At 47.8% G+C, this 19,942-nt stretch overlaps 1 protein-coding gene across 6 annotated transcripts in view; it reads right to left on the bottom strand.

The window, feature by feature from the left end:
* SLC7A1 (solute carrier family 7 member 1) overlaps positions 1-19,942 on the bottom strand; it is a 79,964-nt gene that overhangs the window by 22,080 nt on the left and 37,942 nt on the right. For 3 of the 6 annotated variants that reach the window (XM_059143811.1, XM_059143813.1, XM_059143814.1), the window contains exons 2-4: positions 19,198-19,297; positions 3,727-4,110; positions 598-756 (exon numbers count right to left, since the gene is read on the bottom strand). In XM_059143811.1, the coding sequence (XP_058999794.1) occupies positions 598-756; positions 3,727-4,096 (529 nt within the window). In that variant the 5' untranslated portion in view covers positions 4,097-4,110; positions 19,198-19,297. Of the gene's footprint in view, positions 1-597; positions 757-3,726; positions 4,114-19,197; positions 19,298-19,942 lie in introns of all 6 variants that reach the window. The other 3 variants (XM_059143812.1, XM_059143815.1, XM_059143816.1) reach the window with 3 other exon arrangements.

Raw genomic sequence — 19,942 nt, 5'->3', positions numbered from 1 at the left:
ACACAGAGGGAGATGCAGGTTCCTTGCCAAATAGGGAGCCCGATGCGGGACTCAATCCCAGGACCCTGGGATCATAAGCTGAGCAAAAGGCAGACGCTCAACCAGCTGAGCCACCCCAATGTCCCGTGAAACATTTCTTTAATGGGCATTTTGTTGGCTGTTAGGTGTAAAACCATCCAAGACTTCTCGAGCATCCAAGGCGCATACTGGTGCCCAGCCCGACCTCTTCCTCTCTCTGTTCCCCGAGGAAGAATGCCACTTCCCTTTACAAATGCTTTCCACGAAGTCAGGGGAATTCCTGGGTCACTTAAACAATAAAGCCCACCATACTAACAAAATCCCACTCTACAAATAGCTATACAAATACCTGAGATTTTTTTTTTTAATTAAATGACAAGCAGCTTTGACAGCTAGTCAATGGGTCCACCCTGTGTGTACAAGAAGCTGCTAAGACCAACAAGATGCCTGCATTCGTCACAGAAAGAAACAAGAGGAGGGAAAGGAGGATGAGGAACAGTTAGAAAGGGGCCTCATGGGAGCCTGCCCTGCACTTCAGGCCCCTTACCCCAACCGAGGTGTCCCACTGCGTGGCTTTACCTGTTAAGATAAGAATGATGATCACAGCAAATATGTCTGGGTTTTCGGCCAGCACTCCAGGGGCATTCAGAGCCATGTACGTCCGCGAGAACTCCCCGATGGGTTTGCCAATCAGCTCGTCAAACGTCGCACTCCAGGCTCTCGCTACACTTGAAGTACCTGTCATGAAACAGATGCACCAGAGGAAATTGATGGAAAACAATGAACAGCATTTGTCATCAGGCTCCACTTCACAGCTACCATGCCAGGGGTCGTGGACGATGCGCTGGGACCCAGTGGCGGCAGGCAGACCCCGGTCTGTGCTAGCTCAGAAGTGAGGCTCAGTTAGTGCCTGCAGCAAAGTGATGGGGCTGGGGAAGCCTCACAGGCCCGGAGAGAAACACACTTCCCACCACAACCCAGTATGTTCACGGTACTGTGTTTCCAATATACAACTGAATAATCAACAGTTTGCAGAACAGTGCTATTTACCCTTACCACCTGAGGGGCACGTTGGTGGTATTTTTCAACTCTACTTATTTTATTTCATTACTAAAAGAAATACTGGTGGCAAACCATGAAGCTGATTTCGTGATCTACTCAGGGACTATGGTGGGCAGCCTGAGACATCTGGCTCTGGAAGCTTCTCTTCTAAGACCCTCCCGACAGCAGAGCTGAGGGTCCCCACCCACCAGGGAATGCTGTTCTCCCAGTAACAATGGAACAAGGAGATCCACATGTGCTGACCATCCCCCTCAGCAACAGTCACCTGCTCACCCCGGAGCTGGCGCCGGCCCCCTCTGCTGCTCTGTGCCCAAACCTGGGCTCCCACTACCTGCCCACAGGTCCCCAAGTGTCTGACCACAGCCACAGCCCAGCCTTCCTCCTCTCCACCCCACAGTCCCCACCCTGAGGATCACAAACGGACACAGCACCCCAAATGCCAACAGCTGTTGACTGCATGCTCTTTCAACCTGAATCAAATCACTGCTTTTCAAGGAAACGTCACTACAGTTCCAATATTCACATATAGCACTTTCCTTTCCTTTCAAAAGGGACCTCGCCGGTGACTGTGGTCTGGATCACCCATAGAATATGGCTGGGGGACGAGATTCAATGTTGCTAGTGGGTCTCCTATTGAGTGTGTGTCTGACAACTCAAAAATTTAACCATGTGTCTTCATCCTCAGCATCCAGGCTGTTACGAGTTCTGCTCATCGCCAGCCCAAGGGAAAAAAATGGTCTTCCCCTCTCCCCAACAGAGGCCAGCCCACAGCTGATCAGGCTCCGAAACCTACTGTGAGGGGTGAGAGGGGCTACCCGGCCTTCCTTCTTGGCCTCCTTCACTCCCCATCTTTGAAACATAGCTTTCAAAAAACCCACGTTTGCTGAGAAAAACTACCCTTCCCAAAAGCTGAGGCCGAGAATGACCCACAGTGGCACATGCATGAGTCAGTTTCACATAAGCAAACAGCACGCTGGCAAAGAGTCTTTCCTTTGTTGGTATAGGAGCAGAGGGCGATTCCTGCTCAGGTTTTGTTTTATGCCCAGGTAAATCCGAAGGGAACATAACAACCCATTTAAAACAGCTACATTCCCACTCAGACACTTGAGCTTGCAGGAGCATTTGTGATTATAAATTTTAGTGCTGTACTGAAAAAAAAAATTATGAATTGTATTTTCAAACTTAGAAGCATAAGCTATGCTGGCTGTCATTAGGTACCACGAGCTCCAGAAAAGAGAGGGAAGGTGCTGCTCAGAGAGCGTGGCAGGAGCCCTCCGCCAGCCAGCCTGGGCAAGCGGCAGCAGGTGCCCCACACAGCCCCTGGGCCCCGCATCCCCTCAGGCAGCACATAGACCCTTACGCCATTCCCAGTGTAGGGAACACAGGAGCCTACTGGGATCCACTTACCACGTCTTATTGTGTTTTGAAAATATTACAAAAAGTTTGCTGAAATAGAAATGGAATGTTTAGAGCCTATTTATACTTCTACTTGTAGGAATTGGCCATTCATATCCTTTGCTTATTCTTACATTCAGGTGTTTGTCTCTTTTAAGTCTTTTAAGATGTGTTCAACCTTGGTTGTAACCAAAATACAAACAACATCAAAAGAAACAATAGCTTTTCACCTACCATACTAAGAAGACTTTGTATTTTGAGTGTTTTTGTTTGTTGGTTGTTTTTAATGCTGGTGCTCAGGGTCAGCGAGTATGTGAGGAAGACAGCCTGTGGCCGTCTGGAGGATTGCAGGCAACATGGGCCTTAAAAGACACGGGCCCACTGACCTACACATTTTGCTTCTTAGACTATTTTAAAGGAAAAAAATCATGGCCGTGCCGGAAGACATTAAATGACATTAAACTATTTATAACAATAATTACACAACTGGAAACAATCTAAGTACTCTAGGAGAACACCTAAAAAATTATGCTACATACATAAAACTACGTAATGATATACAATCATTTGGAATATTACTATGGAAAAACCATTAATAGATGAGAAATGTTTATTATATGTTGTTTTATAAATAAAGAGACATACTGGACAAAAAAAAATTTAAGTTGACAGAAATATTAATAGATCCCTAAACTCTTCTGAATAGAGATTGTCTTCTCCTTCCATGGTGTTCCTAACATCCAGCATAATGCCTGGCACAGAGGAGGAGCTCAAGAAATAGCTGCTGAAAGAAGGAGTGAATGGATAACCATTAATTTCTCTGGGTTGTCAGATTCGGCAATGTCTACTTTCTGTGTTGCGTTTTTCTGTATTTCCTAAATTTTCCTTTATCAGTGATATGTTTACTCTAGTCATCAATAATCAAAAATACTGAAAGGGACTACACTCCTTTTAAGCAGTAAGGACATCCCACTGAACCTCCATCTCTTGTGTTCACAGGACTGACCTTCTTGCTGGCCTGGCTCATCTCCACTAGGTCCGATGCACATACCAGAAGGAGGAGCGATACCCCCGAGGCAGGCCCCCCTAACAAAGGGGAAAGGAAGCATGTACCACAGTTAAGGGAGGAGGGCAGTCGTAGAGAGGAGCTAGTCTCGGTCCACTCAGGGAGCAGAGGAGAGCATGGCTGTGGTCTGGAGGTGAGAACAGCAGAGAGGGAAGGGGGCAGGCTCCAGGCCTCCTAGGACCTACCGATGATGTAGGAGAGGATTAAGTTCCAACCAGTGATGAAGGCCCAGAGCTCCCCAACGGTGACGTAGCTGTAGAGGTAGGCTGAGCCTGTCTTGGGGACCCGAGCGCCAAACTCGCCATAGCAGAGGCCGGCCAGCACTGAGGCCAGCGCTGCGATCAGGAAGGAGATGACAATGGAGGGGCCCGCGTCCTCACGGGCCACAGCTCCGGCCAGGACATACACACCGGCACCCAGCGTGCTGCCCACCCCCAGGGCCACCAGGTCGAAAGTGTTCAAGCAGCGGGACAGCCGGCTCTCCTCCCGGCTGCAGTCCACCACCTTCCTCCGCAGCATCTGATGCCCGATGTTGAGCAGAACTTTGCACCCCATCGTGTTGTTCAATTCTGCTAGAGAAAAAAGAATGTAAGCGTTTATTATTGCCTTTTACCCAATGCATTAACCTCCTCCTATTGCAACACAGACAGCCACCATGTCCTCTATCATCACTGACGGCTAAAATATTTTACATCTCAGAATTCCACAACTGGTCATCAGAACATCCACCTATGACTTCTACCCCTCTCAGGCCTAACCAGCATGGACAGAAATGCCCAGGAGGCCAGTTCCTCCAGCGGCCTTGACTTTGAGGTCTCTGAACTTCCACATTTATTGCAGCTCTTAAGGGAGAGCCGTCTATAGGCAGAAATTGCACAGTATGAAAAACACAAATTAATGACATAATTCTTGTCCTCAATAATCTCGCAATTCCCCTGGAAAAGCAAGATGTTATTCCAAATATGAGGTTATGGAAGACAACCCCAACCATATTTTAATTATTAAAACCCAGATGCCTTGAATAGCAATGGCAATGCTATTTTTTTTTTTAAGATTTTATTTATTTATTTGACAGTAGATGGAGAGGCAGGCAGAGAGAGAGAGAGAGAGGGAAGCAGGCTCCTTGCTGAGCAGAGAGCCCGATGCGGGACTCGATTCCAGGACCCTGAGATCATGACCTGAGCCGAAGGCAGCGGCTTAAACCACTGAGCCACCCAGGCGCCCCGGCAATGCTATTTTAGACCTTCCTTGGATCCCCTGAGAGCAAGAACCAGGTTAATACAGGTCCAGAACAGAAAAAATGCTGAATTATTATAAGTTAGGAGTAACTGTTACTCCTCCAAGGAAGCCCTTTTCTTCTGGACTAAAATGTTAGGAGAATGTGCTAGAGGATCCACTTCTGAGCAGGAATCACAAGAGGGCACACATTCACCAACAGCTGCTGTCAGCCAACCCGTGTCACCCGGAACAAGCCGAGCGCAGGTCCCAGGATGAGTGCAGACCACGGACCGCACCCTGTGCCAACATACCACTCCCCGTCCGCTAACACACAGGCCAATCCTGCCTGGGCAGCTCGTCCCAAAGGGGCCAGGATGCCAGCGCCCACCCTCACAGACATGGAACAGAGCTCCCTAGCCTCAAGTAGCCTGCACACGTGACTTATTTCCACAGAGGCCAGTCTGAAAAGGGCAGAAAAGAGTGGAGAAACCTAACTAGGTTTCTACCTACACTGCCTAGACCAGGGGGCCATGATCAACCACGACAAACATTTGATTATGGGATGTGCCAAGAAGGGCACTTGACCTCTGTGATCTTCCTCCCCAAACCATCCAATCAGGAGAAAAATACCAGACAAACGGCAGATGGAGGACATCCTATAAAACACCTAACCAGTGCTCTTCAAAACCCTCAGGGCCATAGGAACAAGGGAAGTCCAAGAAACTGTCACAAGCAAGAGGTGCCTGGGGAGACATGACCACTGAATGTCATGTGGGGTCCTGCATGGGGTCCTGGAACAGAAAAAGGATCTCGGGGAAAATTACGGAAATCTAAATAAAGTAGGGTTATTAGTTAGATCGGGGCACACGCTAATGTAGGGTGCTAGCAATGGAGGAAGCTGGTGCGAAGAGTATGGGAACTCTGTACTGGCGCCACAATTTTTCTATAAATCTAAAACTGTGCTGAACTAAAGAGTTTATTTAAAAAAAAAAAAAAAACAGCTTGTGCAGAGAGAAGCTATCTAGCTACTGAGGTGGAAAAAAACATCATTGCTTTTTCATCTTGATCATCCATGGATGGGTACTGACCTCACCTTGCTACAATCAAGACACCAGAAAACACAGTAATCTAACCGGCGACTGACAGATCTAGCAAAGTCCATACCTAACCACCCACAAGCCGACTGCCCGCCCACACCTTGTAGCCTCAGCCACCGGGCACAGAGTGGTCTGGCAACCCCCCACCCCCACCCCCAGCCCCTGGCCATGGTGCTCCATGTGGTCACACAGGAATGGGAACCGGCCTCTCTCTACTTCATCTGACTGGCCAAGAGAAGACCAAAAAAAAAAAAAAAAAAGCTTCTTCAAGACCCAGAAGTTGTGGGTGCCTGGGTGGCTCAGTGGGTTAAGCCGCTGCCTTCGGCTCAGGTCATGATCTCAGAGTCCTGGGATCGAGTCCCACATCGGGCTCTCTGTTCAGCAGGGGCCTGCTTCCTTCCCTTCCCCTCTCTCTGCCTGCCTCTCTGCCTGCTGTGATCTCCCTCTGTCAAATAAATAAATAAAATCTTTAAAAAAAAAAAAAAAAAAAAGACCCAGAAGTTTTCAGCTAGGAATAACAGTCATATGTTCTGATCTCATTATAAAGAGGAGGAAAAATAACTCTGAGAGTCGAGGGTCAAACCAGGTCATGGAGCTCGGAAGGCACTGGGCCCCAAGTGCTCATCGAGGGCCCTGGCATTCCAGGTGGGAAGGAAATGATATCACTGTGCTGGAAGGTGGGGAGGAAGTGAGGAAAGAGGACATTATTTGTGGAGCGTAGTGCAGCAGGAAGACCCCAGACAGGAGGGTGTGACAGGAGCAGAAAAGGGCAGGCGTTGTGAGCAAGGGAAGAACAAGCACAGAGCCCAGCAGACCACATGCTGGCCTGCTTCCGAGGCTATGAGGTGAGGCTACGAGGGATACCTGGGGCAAGCAGGTTTCCCAGAGAGTCAAGACCTGCTGGGGCCCCAGGGCCTGGGGAAGGACCAGCACTGGTGAGAGAGCCCAGGGTGTAATTCCTCCTAGAACTGCCTTTTCTTTTCTCCCTTTCTTCCTTAGGGGATTAACTGGATTTATTCAAGTCAGATTGTAAATCCTAACAAAACTCTCAGGAAACAATGGCTTGAATAATGAGTTAAAGAGGCCACATTTCAACACAACCCTTGGCAGAAGAGGCTGCACTAGGGGATGTGCAAAATCCCTGTAAAATCATTCCTGGACATCCTTTTTGGCAGGGAGGGGAGTGTTGTAGGTAGACAGGAATCTCCTAGGGAAGAGAAGCGGATTGGGGGAAGCTCCTTATGACGCACACCGGTTTTGACCTGACTGGTAAATGCCACTGACCTTTAGAGAGTGCCTACTGCCCCTCCTAGAAGTCCTCTGCCTAAAGTAAGTGCACCCCACCCCCCAAACAATAAAAGCCAGAGCAAGGCAAGGACAGGGCAATTAAACAGCATCCCCTTTCCTGGGCTTTCACAGAGTGAGCGGGGGCCCCGGCGGTTAGGTGGGATGAGCCATCGGCCATCCTCTAAAAGATAAGACCCATTCTGTCTTGGGCTCTGGAAGGGCTGGTCCATAATTTATACACCTTTCTCCAAAGTCCGTTGTTGTCTGGAGCAGAAGCAAAAGCTACTGGAGCCCAGACATATGCGGGGGACACACTTCTGAGCTTCCTCAGAACAGAAGGCAAACAAGAGTGCCATGATCGTGCCAGGCCAAAACGAGCCCCCAGGACGTGCAGAGCTGTGGGGGCAGGGGGAGCACAAATGCCCATGAACCACCAGCAACGGGTGGGCACGCGCCTATCAGCCAGAAACCTGCTCAAGGAACTCACTTCCTAATGCTGGGGGTGCAGTACCCTCTTCGACTTAAGGGGGCAGTTTACTGGATTGCATAACTAGATACAGATACTGGTTTTCAAGCGTAATGTGGAAAGGGAAGTCTTTGTTGAGTACAAAATGTGACTAGACAGGCGCAATTCAATTCCCCTAAATGGGCACACAGCATCTCTCTTCTCTAGGGACAGTTCTGGGCCCCTTCCTTGTCCCCAGCAGCCCAGGGGAACTGCTCTGTGAACACGGCGTGGGGAGCACAGAATGGACTTGTGACAGGAGACTTCCCACTATTTTTACCTTGGTTACTTTTCTTTTTGTTTTTTTCTTATTTAGTTTTTACTACTGCCGTGCAGTTGGCATACAAGTGATGCTCGTGTCTTGGTTACTGCTGAAGTACTACCTGCCATCGGGGGTAAGGGCAAGCTCAGTTCCCTTGGAAGACGCTGGAAAAAACAATGCAGCCAAATGCCACTGGGAGGACCGGAGGGGATGGCCCAGGGAAGGCACGGGTCTCCAAGTAGCAGGGTAGCTGAAAATGAGATAATTGCCATGTCCTGGGTTCAAGTTTAAGGAATATCCTTTCCATCTCCCTAGAAGTAGCATAAAACTATATTCTCTGAGTGGCATCAACTGTCAGGATTTTGTACACATTATGCCACTATTTCTATTCATGCTGAAACCCCACAGGTGGTCATTCAACCAACAGGGAGACGAAAGAACACCCATCTGCATAAACCTAATCTAATCGTTCAAATTCCCACAATGGTGGGTTGTTATGAACTTCTTGCTGCTGGGGTTTATGCAGAAAGTTGCCACAGAGGTTTTGAAAGTGTTATCTGAAGATTAGGTCATCCTTTCTTGTGGGGAGGAATCTGTACAATGATCAACAGCTACACTAAATCCCACCACATCTCACCAATCTCACTCCATTTTGATGCCCTAAGCTCAACACAGCCAGGATTTATGGAAATGCATAAACCCATGGTCCCACCCCAGGAAGCTGAGTGTCAGGGTGGGAAGAGGTAAGCACACACGACAGCTCCAGAAGCTGGGCCCATCGGGTGATGGAACTCCAAAGGAGAAGGTCTCACTGTCCATCTCAAAGGCCACTTCAGGCCTCCCCCCTTGCCATCTGAAAGTAGCGTGTTGTTATGGAACCCTTCATGAGTGAAACGGTGTAAAGCAAAGAAACAACCATTAATTACATGGAAAGCTTGTTGAGCGTTCCCAGACCCCCAAAAAATCACCTCCATTAGTCTTTTCTGACACTTTAGGACACATCTTGCTAATGGATACACCAAGAAAATCGAGATAGAGCAGAGCTACTCACAGATACAGTTCAGAGCTCTGGCGCTGCAAAACAAATGCTGAATGCCATTTTTGCTTTTTGACTTTATTTTGTAAACGCGAAAATCTTCCGATTTCCTTCGGTTAATAAAAAACAAGTAGTACTTTGTAATAGCAGAGTGTCATAATGCAAATCTTTAAAGAGTATGGGACACCTGTCCTTTCCTGAGGAAAAGACGCGTGATTTCATTAGGCAAGGACAGAGGCGTACGGTCCGTAAGTCCACCTGTGCATTTCCTTGCTTCCATCGGAAGCCTCAGTAATAAAGATGCTTTATGCTTTTCTATCACAGGCCACAGATAACGTGGCTTCTCACTGGCATGGGCAGGCACAAGATCCAATGTGATCACATGCCCTCACAGCGCCCACCCGTCGTCCAAATCTCGGTGACTTTAACACTCTGGCCATATCAGAAAAAGCCCCAGGAGCCCAGCCGTCCATGGCTTGCCTCCTTCTACTGATTCCACAGGGCTAAATGCAGAAAGCTGCCGGAAGCTTCTGATGTCCCATCAGCAGCAGTGTGGACAGCCCGACACGTGGCCATAAGCCCTGAGTCTGTCTGCACAGTGGAGCAGAGCTGCTGGACGGAGGGAAGCAGGAGGAGGCAGCAAAGTAGAGGTGTTGCCCCTCGGTCTTGACTTCCAAGCCACAGGGGGACAGGCCAGGAGGCGGCCATGAGGACCCACCTCGGGTGCACACCCACCAGGGCAGCACAGCTTCCCGGCACAGGTCAGGAAGTCAGCCAGGGAAAAGGAAAGTACTCAAGAGAGCTTCCAAAGCAGAAATGGCAAAGAGCAAGGCGAACAGGAATGCAGACACTGACCATGAGAGGGCCCTCAGCCAGGCAAGGAACACAAAGGCGCAGGGAACCAGGCTCCGTGGTAGCTTTGAGTGGTGCCACAGTCCCATGAGCTCACGAAGCACAGAGACCCAAGCAGATCATGCACCCAAGGGGCTGAGAGTGGACAGTGCCATACTAACCAAAGAACTAGAACAAGATCTGTCATGGGCAAATCTGTTGCCGAAATGGTATGCAGGCAGACAAGCGTTTTCAACAGCTTTAATGTTCTGGGAAAATATCAAGTAAAAAAGCCCATTTTATTATCCCAGTGAGCACGTAGGTGAGGGGGAGGAGTGTGTAAAGGACCAAAACACTGAGATAATCTTTTAGATTACAGGTTGTTTTCTTCGTTTCTGTATTTGTCATAATGCCTGTGATGAGATGTGTTAACTTTCTAAAGCAGAAAACAAATAGCACTAGTTAATAACAACTAACATTTTGGAACATCAGCCAAATGAAAGATCCCTTAGATAAATTATTTCATTTAATCTTCACACCACTTTATCTATCTGGCAATACTCTGCATTCCAGAAATAAGGAAACCCAGCATTACCAGAACACAGTCATTCACAACCTTGGGTGTGCAAGAGAATCACATGGTAAGATTTTTTTAAATGAATGATGCCCAGCCCACCAGAGACCAAGTCATTCCTTTGACTTTCTCTCTTGCCGAAGAGCATGTAGCCAGTGAACAATGGAATCAGGGTTCAAGCCCAAGTCTTTCTGCCCCAAAGACTTGCCCCATCCTCTGAAGCAGGATCTGCAGGTTTGAAGAACAGGCACGGAGGGTGTGGAGAGCTGGTACAGGAGAGAAGCAGGGGCAGGAAGCGGGGCTGACCGGCGGAGGGAAAGGTCTTTGTGTGTCCCACCACGAGAGTGGTGCCTAAGCGCTCCTCCATCCCCTAGCACACAGGATGCACGGAGCAGTGTTCACAGGACCACATCCTACAGAGCACCCAGAGCAGACACTCGGTGTTAGGAAGCAGATAGGAAACCGACCGTCATCTTAGGTAATCACTGCCATTACTCTCCAACAACTCAGGAGGGTCTCTCTATCTAATGGTCTGAGCTACTAAAGAGTATGTTTCTGTTTCTCCAAACAAACAAAAATGTAAAAAGTTGTCAGTTGGGTTCAAATCCAACCTATGCAACATAGTCTTGTCTACGAAGCCTTGAAACAATTCCCATTTTCCTCACAGGAAAGTGTCTCGGGGTGTGCTCTATCCCCATCTCCTGTCTCACCTTGAGCGACAGCTTCCCCGCTCCACTCCACAGTGGGACAGCTTGAGTACCTGTCACACCCTCAGCCTAGGCTTTTGTAATTCATTATCTTTAAGTCAGTGTTTGGGGTTCTCAGTTTCCAAATCTATCTTTTTTAACGATTTTTTTAAAGGTTTTATTTATTTATTTGGCAGAGAGAGAGTGCACAAGTGGGCAGAGAGGAAGGCAGAGAGGGAGAGGAAAGCAGGCTTCCTGCTGAGCTGAGAACCCGATGTGGGTTCAATCCCAGGATGCTGAGATTATGACCTGAAGGCAGAGGCTTAACCCACTGAGCCACCCAGGTGCCCCTCAGTTTCCAGATCTAAAGATGAGACAGCACTGTTGTCCCATTGTTGCAGGTACACATGAGGGTCAAATGAGACATCGCATTAAAGAGCTCACTGAAAAACAAAATCCATTATTCTTCCAATGCAAAGAGCTGCTATTATTGCCACACCAGTCGGCATTCTGGTGTGCCATTCCTCATTCTCATTTCTTTCTTCAAAACATCAATTTGCAAACTGTCAGCTGTCTCTGCTTCCCGGTAGCAGAAGGCAGGTAATCCCCATCAGTGAAGGGTTCCCGCCGTCAGGGCTGTCTTTAAGCGAGGCTTTGACACAGATACTTGCCCAACTTAGCTATAGTCAAATCTTTTCAATATTATCTAGTCAAATTGAAGAATGATATAAAAAACAAGAAGCCAGGGGAAGAACTACGAAGCACATTTTCACAAAAACCAGATACCCAGATACAATCTAGAAATGCTCCTTTTCAAGCCAACAGGATGTGATTAGACAATAGTTATGTCTCTGGATGGCATTTCCATCACTAGGGAAGGCTTTCCTTTATCAGGACAGAGGCCCTGGCCCCGTGTACAGAAATGCATTACGACAAAAACACGCATTCCATCAGGAGCTCAGAGCTCCTCTAATACATGCCTTTAATCATACCTACTTTTGCTGTATGTGACAAAAACGTTCTGTATCTGGAATCTGAAGCCAAGTGAGCTACAAACTCTGTGAGCATCTCTAGTACAATGCTGATTAACCAGAACTGAACAGGAGCCTGGTCCTGCAGAGTGGGGGATTTAATTAAGTCAGCTTTACATGAACTGTTAAGCACTTCACTTGGGCCTTAAAAGCTGTTATATGTTTGTCTCTCAAGTAGAAAAGCAATGCTTAAATAAAGTTCCCCTAATATCAGAATTCAAACTTACTAACTCAACATTGCTTCTTTAATTCTCTAGGCCTCCAAGGTATCCTGAAAGAGTTTTCTGTAGCTCCTTCCAGAACTGTCCTCTTACAAAAAGCACAAGGAGAACTGGCATCTAGACCTGGAGCAAAGCAGAGGATTCCACACAAAACTGATCTTTCACTGCACACTCACAGTCCCATTATTTTTACATTTACTAATGCATTCACTCAACAAACCCGGGCAGTTCACAGATTTAGACACCAAGTTCCAGTAAATTTCCACGCCTCCCCATCTTCCCATGGTCACAAGCAACTCTGTGAAAAAAAACCTGGAATTTCTAGAAATGCACTGGTTCCAAGGTAGACAAAGCAGCTGTGAAAAATCAGGTCCAGCTCCTTGAACTGAGCTGGAGAACAGACTCACAAAGAGGTTAGGGTTCTTGGGAAACAAGGAACATTCTACACCAGCTCCTCAAAAGAAACACATTGCAAATTCATTTAATCCCCACCAGAGACCAACAGTAGCATTGTTACTCCTCTCAGGAGAGTAAGAGTGGAGTTTAGAAGGCAGTTTATGCACATGCACATGCGCATATGCATGTATATATATATATATGCATTGGATTCCAGAAATCCTATCTATGCCAGGTGCCAAACGGACTCAACTTCGACCAAACTTATTCTCCATGCTGCTGACAATTCTTAATGGGTCACCTGATCCTACAAATAAAAGATTCACAAGGGTTAAGTGACACCCTCTTCTTGAATGACAACTCCTCTGTAAAAATTAAGTCAATTAGTTATTCAAATGGTGGAGTAAATTAACATAATCCACCTACTTCCCTCCAGCTGCTGGGCAAGACCCATGGGCTTTTTTTTTTTTTTTAATTTTTTTTTTTTTTTTAAAGATTTTATTTATTTATCAGAGAGAGAGAGGAGAGAGGGAGCACAGGCAGACAGAATGGCAGGCAGAGGCAGAGGGAGAAGCAGGCTCCCTGCCGAGCAAGGAGCCCGATGTGGGACTCGATCCCAGGACGCTGGGATCATGACCTGAGCCGAAGGCAGCTGCTTAACCAACTGAGCCACCCAGGCGTCCCAAGACCCATGGGCTTTGAGGCAATAGGAACTTTATTTGGGAGTGAGGAAAGGTGGGAATTTTGGGTTCCAGCACCCAACCAAGGCTTCAGGGAATGTTCTGGAAAGTATACAGACAGCAAGGCTTAGAAAAGTATGTGTTAGAAAGAGCAGGCCAAAGCAGATGGATTAGATATTATGTTGGAGATACTATATCCCTTAAAAAAGCAGGGAGAAAGTGTCAAAAAAAAAAAAAAAAAAAAGAAAGAAAGAAAAAAGAAAAAGAAAACAGAGAGAGAGAGAAACATGAAATAGCACCTCTGGGAAATAATAATAACATACTGAATATGAGTTTATATGAAGAATGGCCTGGAAGGGAAACTGAAGTAGTTGTCTTTCAACAGGTGATTAAGGACATTTTTTATTTTCTGCATATGGATAATTTTTTCTATGAGTGTGGACTGCTTCTGAGTTAAGGGGAAGGAAATATTCTTTTTTTTTTTTTTAAGATCTTATTTATTTATTTGACAGAGAGAAATCACAAGTAGTCGGAGAGGCAGACAGAGAGAGAGAGAGAGGGAAGCAGGTGCCCTGCTGAGCAGAGAGCCCGATGCGGGACTCAATCCCAGGACCCTGAGATCATGACCTGAGCCGAAGACAGCGGCTTAACCCACTGAGCCACCCAGGCGCCCCGGAAATATTCTAATAAAACCAACAAACAAACAAGTAGAAAAAAAGGAAGGCATAAGCGTCCAAAGACAAGTTAAATCCATGTCAAGAGTCTACCTGGGAGATGTGAATAATTGAGTACGTGGGATTTCATTACGCTTTCTCCCTACATTTGTGCATGTTTGGAAATTTCCAAAAGTGAATGTGAAAAGAAAGGAATCCACTCAGGGCTAACCCAGAAAACAAAGAAGAAATTCTTCCACAACCTTTATCAACCCCTACCTCCAGAACTGGAAGAGTCCCCCAGTGCTATAAGCCATGGAGTCTAATTAAATAGTCTTTAACACAGGATTAGGTTGAACCATATGAAATTATCAATATTCAGCTATTTTTTTTAACCTAGAAAAACAGCCATGAGTAAAGGGTTTGTCACAGGCAGACCTCGTCGTACCTCTTACCAGCCTTGTTCCTACGCATCCTCTGAGCCGAAGTCTGTATCAAATTTGGGGAAGCAGACTGAAACCAGAAAAGGCAACATGGGTTCCAACGAAGAGATTTAAGGGGGAAAAAAAGGAGTGATTCAGAGGTTCTTCAGAGCTTATAGTGGCTGAAAGAGAGACACTCGTAGGCATGTGTGTTTCTGTGCATATTCTGTGTACCCATGAGGGACATGAGTTCGTCTTGTGGGTCACATGTCACTGCTGAGGTGACCAGGGAGGGAAGGCACAGGCCCACTGAACTGCCTGTGACACACATCAGACAACCCAGGTGAAATGGGGTGACCATGGTGGACAGGCGGGTGGGGCAGGACCATCCTTTTACTAGAGTCTTGAATGGCAAGCTGAGAAACTGACACTCAGACGTGAAATTTTTAAGCCAAGGAAGACCATCTCAAAAACCTTCTCTTAGAAGGATTGCTCTGGTCTTGTCAGGAAACACAGAGTGGAGAGGGAAACAGCACCGGGACAGCTGACTGCTCGTGGCTCAGCCTTCTTTCTCTGGGGAGCAAATCAATTATGTTTGCCTTTGAGCATGATATTTTAATCTTACTAATAAAGCACTTTTGCACAAGCAAAGGCTCTAATCTTTCACATTCACCTGCCATTTGCTCCCTGTCTGGGCTTTCTCCTCAAAGAGCCCCGAGATACACAGACTCCACACACCCACAGTTACCATGGGAATTATCTATGTGGCATATGTCATGCGCGAATAACCCCTCAGCAGGAAATGCCGCATTTTATGGTTGGTCTTCCTGTAATGACACTTTACCAGTAGCCAAAATCGCAAGCCCTCATCCCAAAAAGAAAAGCATGTAAGAGATGTCACAGCCTCCTTGTGCAGCCAGCTACCTTCCTTGTTGAAGTCCGGCAATGACCTGCTGCACTCATCTACCTTCCAGAATATATTGGGAGGAAACCTCCGCTATGTGGGGCCAGAATGGTCTCTGTTCTCTGGGCGAGAAATGACTCTGAAGTCCCGGAAGAAAATGGCCAGTTCCACAGGGGTCCGTGCACCACAAAATGCTGGAGCAAACCACCAAATGCTGGTGGAGGACTACCAGCGGGTCAGGCTGCCATCAGATGGGCAAGGCAGCCCAGGAAGTTGGACAAATGTCGCTCCTTGCACCAGACAAGAGAGTAGCATTCAGTGTGCGGGGGCTCCTGCAGTGTGTGAGATGGAGCACCGATGCATCCTCTGTCCCAGGCAGCGCCACCTGCTGTGTTTCATGGAAGACTCCAGGGCAATCCAATCACCCTGTCCCCTACAGAATGCTACCTGAATGTGACCCCACAGCCTCTCCATGTAACAACAGTCAATCATCCAGACTGCCGTTCATGAAACTCTCCATTCTTTGGTGACTGCTTTATAACAATCAGGGTCCACATCTCCAGAGAATGAGGAGACACAGCACAGACTCCTGTTATTTTTAAGGAATTTTTAAAGGGTAACCCACAGACATCACAACTTACACCCCAAATAACGCTGTCTACATAGACACTGCCACAGAAAAAAAATTACTAGGAGGGCGTCTTGCCTTCTAAAAGTTCACAGCCAGTAAGTCACACTTGAGACTCAGGACCACATTTCCCTACACAAACACTGTGACAAACTACAGCCAGGTTCCAAACCAGCTTGGACTGTGGAATCCAAAGCCAGGTTCCACAAACAGCAACTTCACCTGACATTCCTGCTGTGGACTGGAGCGCTCTGGGGGCAACCCCCACCCAGCAGGGTCAGGACGGCACAGAGGACATCCGAGTGGGTTAGAAGAAGGAATGGACCCTATAGAGTTGTGATCCTTTAAAGGATTTAAAGCATGGGTCATTTTGGAGAAAACAAAGGAGCATTTTAAAATAACTTTCCACAAAAATGGACAGTAGATGGCAATCGCTTTTCAAGAAGGTGATCTGTGGTCGGCAGTCTCTAAGGTGGCCCCACGATCCACTCCTGGTGTTTCCCTGAGTGAGTGGGGGAACTGGGACTTGCTTTTAGTCAGCAGAACATGGCAACGGTGCTGACGTCACTCGGTGATTACGTGACATGACATCAGGCTCCATCTTGCTAGCAGCCTCTCCTTGCCAGCTTAACAAACCAAGGAGCCACACTTGGAAAAGCCACATGGCCATGAATGTCAGCCAGCAAAAGGCCAGGGCTCTGGGGTCCTACAACCTTGAGGACATGGATTTGCCCAACAACCTAAGGGAGCTTAGAAGCAGCTTCTACCCCAGCCACGCCTCCGGATGAGAACCAAACCGTAGTCAACACCTTGACTCTAGGCTTGTGAGCCAAGCTGTGCCCTGACTTCTGACCACAGGAACAATGAAACAGATGGGTGTTGTTTCAGGCCTCTGGGTTGGTGGTTTGTTATTCTCCCGTGGTCCAGTCATGAGGCAGGGAGTGAGTCTGCATCTGTTCTCTCTTCAAATCTTCAAGAAGCTAAAAACCAGAGCCCAACATTTCTTTAACTTTCTCTGTTTTAATGGTGGCGTTAACGTTTCCTTGAATTGCAACTATTTTTTCTTTAAGTCTAAGTGATCTGAAAGCCATTTCCTCCTCTGGAAAAATGGCATGCATTAAATGACTATTATGTCATTTTGACAGAATGGCGTGTCTGCCCCGGGCCCCTCTCCTGGGAGTTATAGGAGAGATAAAGGTAAGCAATGCACCCTCCCTGGGCTCAGAGTGCACACAGTCTGGGAAGGAAGACTAAAGCAAGCATCAAAGCATTAGGCAAATATTTGCCTTAGGCCTACTCTATGCCTCCCCGCCCTTCTAGGTGCTGAGGAAACACCAGGGAAGGGAACCAAGCGACCTGGTGGCCTGCCCTCTGGGCAGGAAGACGGTTATGATAAACCAAGGAGCACAAACAAATGTGGCAGAGACCAAAAAGCCTCCAGGGGGCGTACCACCTCTGTCACCATCTGGCACCTGGTAGGACTCTCTTCACTCAAGAAGGGCCTACCTCCTGGTGGTTTCTAGTTCCCCTGATATAGGTGCAGTTCACGACATAAGCCCAAGGGCCTGAGAACCAAGGATGGCTTCCCCACGCATTCTGTCGCAGTGTCCTGATCCGAGAAACAGATCTGATGTAGACTTTTCACCCCAAGGTGAACACTCAGCACCACCCCCCTCCACACACACACACACACACAGGCCAAGCTCTGGTATTTGGTAACAGGAAGAGGTTCTAAAATAGTCTGTTAAGACAGCACAGACACATCTGCCTATTGCAGGAAGAGGAGGAAGAGTGCAGAATGAACTCACTCTAAGCACTTTTACTAAATAAGACCTGAATGGAGAAGGAAAGAAAAGGACATCCGAGGTCCACAATGGCTTCTGGCACAACGCAGGATAGCCTCCCATGACCCTGCTGGCAAGGATCCAGCTTTCCTGATTGTCTTCACAAAAGTGCACCTGGTAACCTACACTTTCGTTCTGACATTGACCAGTTGCAATAGCCTGATTAACAAGGGGGGAGTCTCCCAAGGACATAGAAGCCATGGGGAGCCCTCCTAATTTCAAGGCCACTTGCTTGAAGATGCTTCCCTGTGGCAAAGGTCATGGGCCACATCCCCTGCAAAGTCCCTCTGATGAAGGATGACCTTGATTATAGGTGCATTCTTGATAGAGCTATATTTGGAATTAAGAGTCTGAATGGCCCAAAGGACTGTAAGAATGTGAGAGAGAGAGAGAAGCATCAGGTGAGGTTCTTTTATAAACACACATGCCTGAAAAACTTTACCTCCGTTTTTTTAAATGCACAAAATAGTGACAATAACAATGAAGTGCCCATACTTGGTGAACTTGTTACTTCAATCAAAAAATAACCGGCATGATAGCTTTTAACTATTTTAATAGAAGAACCCTTCTTTCCCAAACCACCTCCTCTGCTGAACCCAACTGTGAGAATCAGATAAAACTGGAACCACTCTGACACAGACAGACAGGAGACACTGTGCCCCACTGGCTAGCCCTGACCTTCCCCCACCTTCCCTGCCTGGCTCCTTGGCCTCCTCAGGACTCTGGGGCTCCCAGGACCCACCTGAAATACACTGACCTATGGCAGATCACTACAGCACCTGAACCCAAGAACAAGCTACAGGAAGATCCCTAAGTAAAAGAGGGAAAATCTGAGGAATGAGGGGGTAGAAGCAAGAGGAAAAGCTTGAGAGCAGGAAGGCAACTGGAGCCAGCCCTTGACCTTGCGAAGCAAAGGCTCCAAGAGTCAAAGGCAGGACCACAGCACAGTGCATCAGGACTACTGCACAGGGGCCCTGGCCCAGAGCAGGTCCCACCAAGTCCCACACACCATGCCACACACCAGCATCTATACCAGGATGGAGGGGCAGGCTCTGACAGATCTCTCCACAGCATGCCTTGGTGGCCTCTGTTCAGAAGCCTTGTCATCTGCAGGGTATTTCGAGTTCTGTTTGAAGGAAATGTAGGAATTCAATAAAACCATGAAAGCGAGGAGAAACATCTGTCTTCTGTTGAGTGGATGGGCCTGAAGACCTAGAGGACTCTGAAAAGGCAGAGTAGTCATAAGCTTTAAAAGATGATGACATAGAGTGCAGCTGTCCCTTAACCTATAAAGTCAACAGCCAACAGAAGGACTAAACGGACAATATATTCTAGCACCCAAGAGACGGTCCTGCAGGATGTGCAGGTGGGCAGAATGTACCTGAAATAGGACGTAAGAATTCGTCACCTCGTCACCTGAGGATCACCTGGGTCCTGGAGCAAAGACGTCTCAGGAGGGATGAGACGGGAGCTTCTTGCTCCTGGAAAGTAAAGAAGAATCATTAGGCCCCATCAGGTTGGTTGTTGGCCCCACCACACCTTTGGCTGCGACAAGGAGGGATGACTCCATCCTGCTCAGCAGCAGGAAGGACACCCCACCTTACAAAGATGAATGGCATGGTAACTGAGAAGGTGAGGGTCGGAGTGAAGCACCACTGGGTGGGAAACAAGACAAGAAACCGGACAAGGTGGCTTCCAAACCAGTGATCCTACAACGTGACCTCCATCGGTGATGATCCTATCTCAAACAAGGATGGTATCAAAGCATCAGCCAGACAGGCCACCTCCACAGATCTAGGACATAGGGGCAGGTGAGTACAAGCTCTGAGGCCCTCGCCAGGAGCTGTGAGGGGAGTAAATCCCCCCTCTGAAAATGGCATTGAGCACTGAGACCAGCAGAGGCAGACAGCCTCAGCTGGGTCCTTTAGGAAACAGGGGGACACCATCCGTGAAAGGCATTTTGCAGCAGACTCTCCCGGAGCAGCTACCCAATGGGCTCCAGTGTAGCCCTGCTCGGCAGACACCAGGATGGGCTGGGATGCTCTAAACATAGGATGTGTGCTCTCGTGACAAGCTGGCGGAGTGCCCTACAGTCCCACAACGAATGCGATCGAGTGACTGGAGTC

This window comes from Mustela lutreola, chromosome 13 (assembly GCF_030435805.1).
Source record: "Mustela lutreola isolate mMusLut2 chromosome 13, mMusLut2.pri, whole genome shotgun sequence".
NCBI lineage: Eukaryota > Metazoa > Chordata > Mammalia > Carnivora > Mustelidae > Mustela > Mustela lutreola.
The sequence above is the reverse complement of the archived record's forward strand: the minus strand, read 5'-3'. Positions and strand labels throughout refer to the sequence as shown.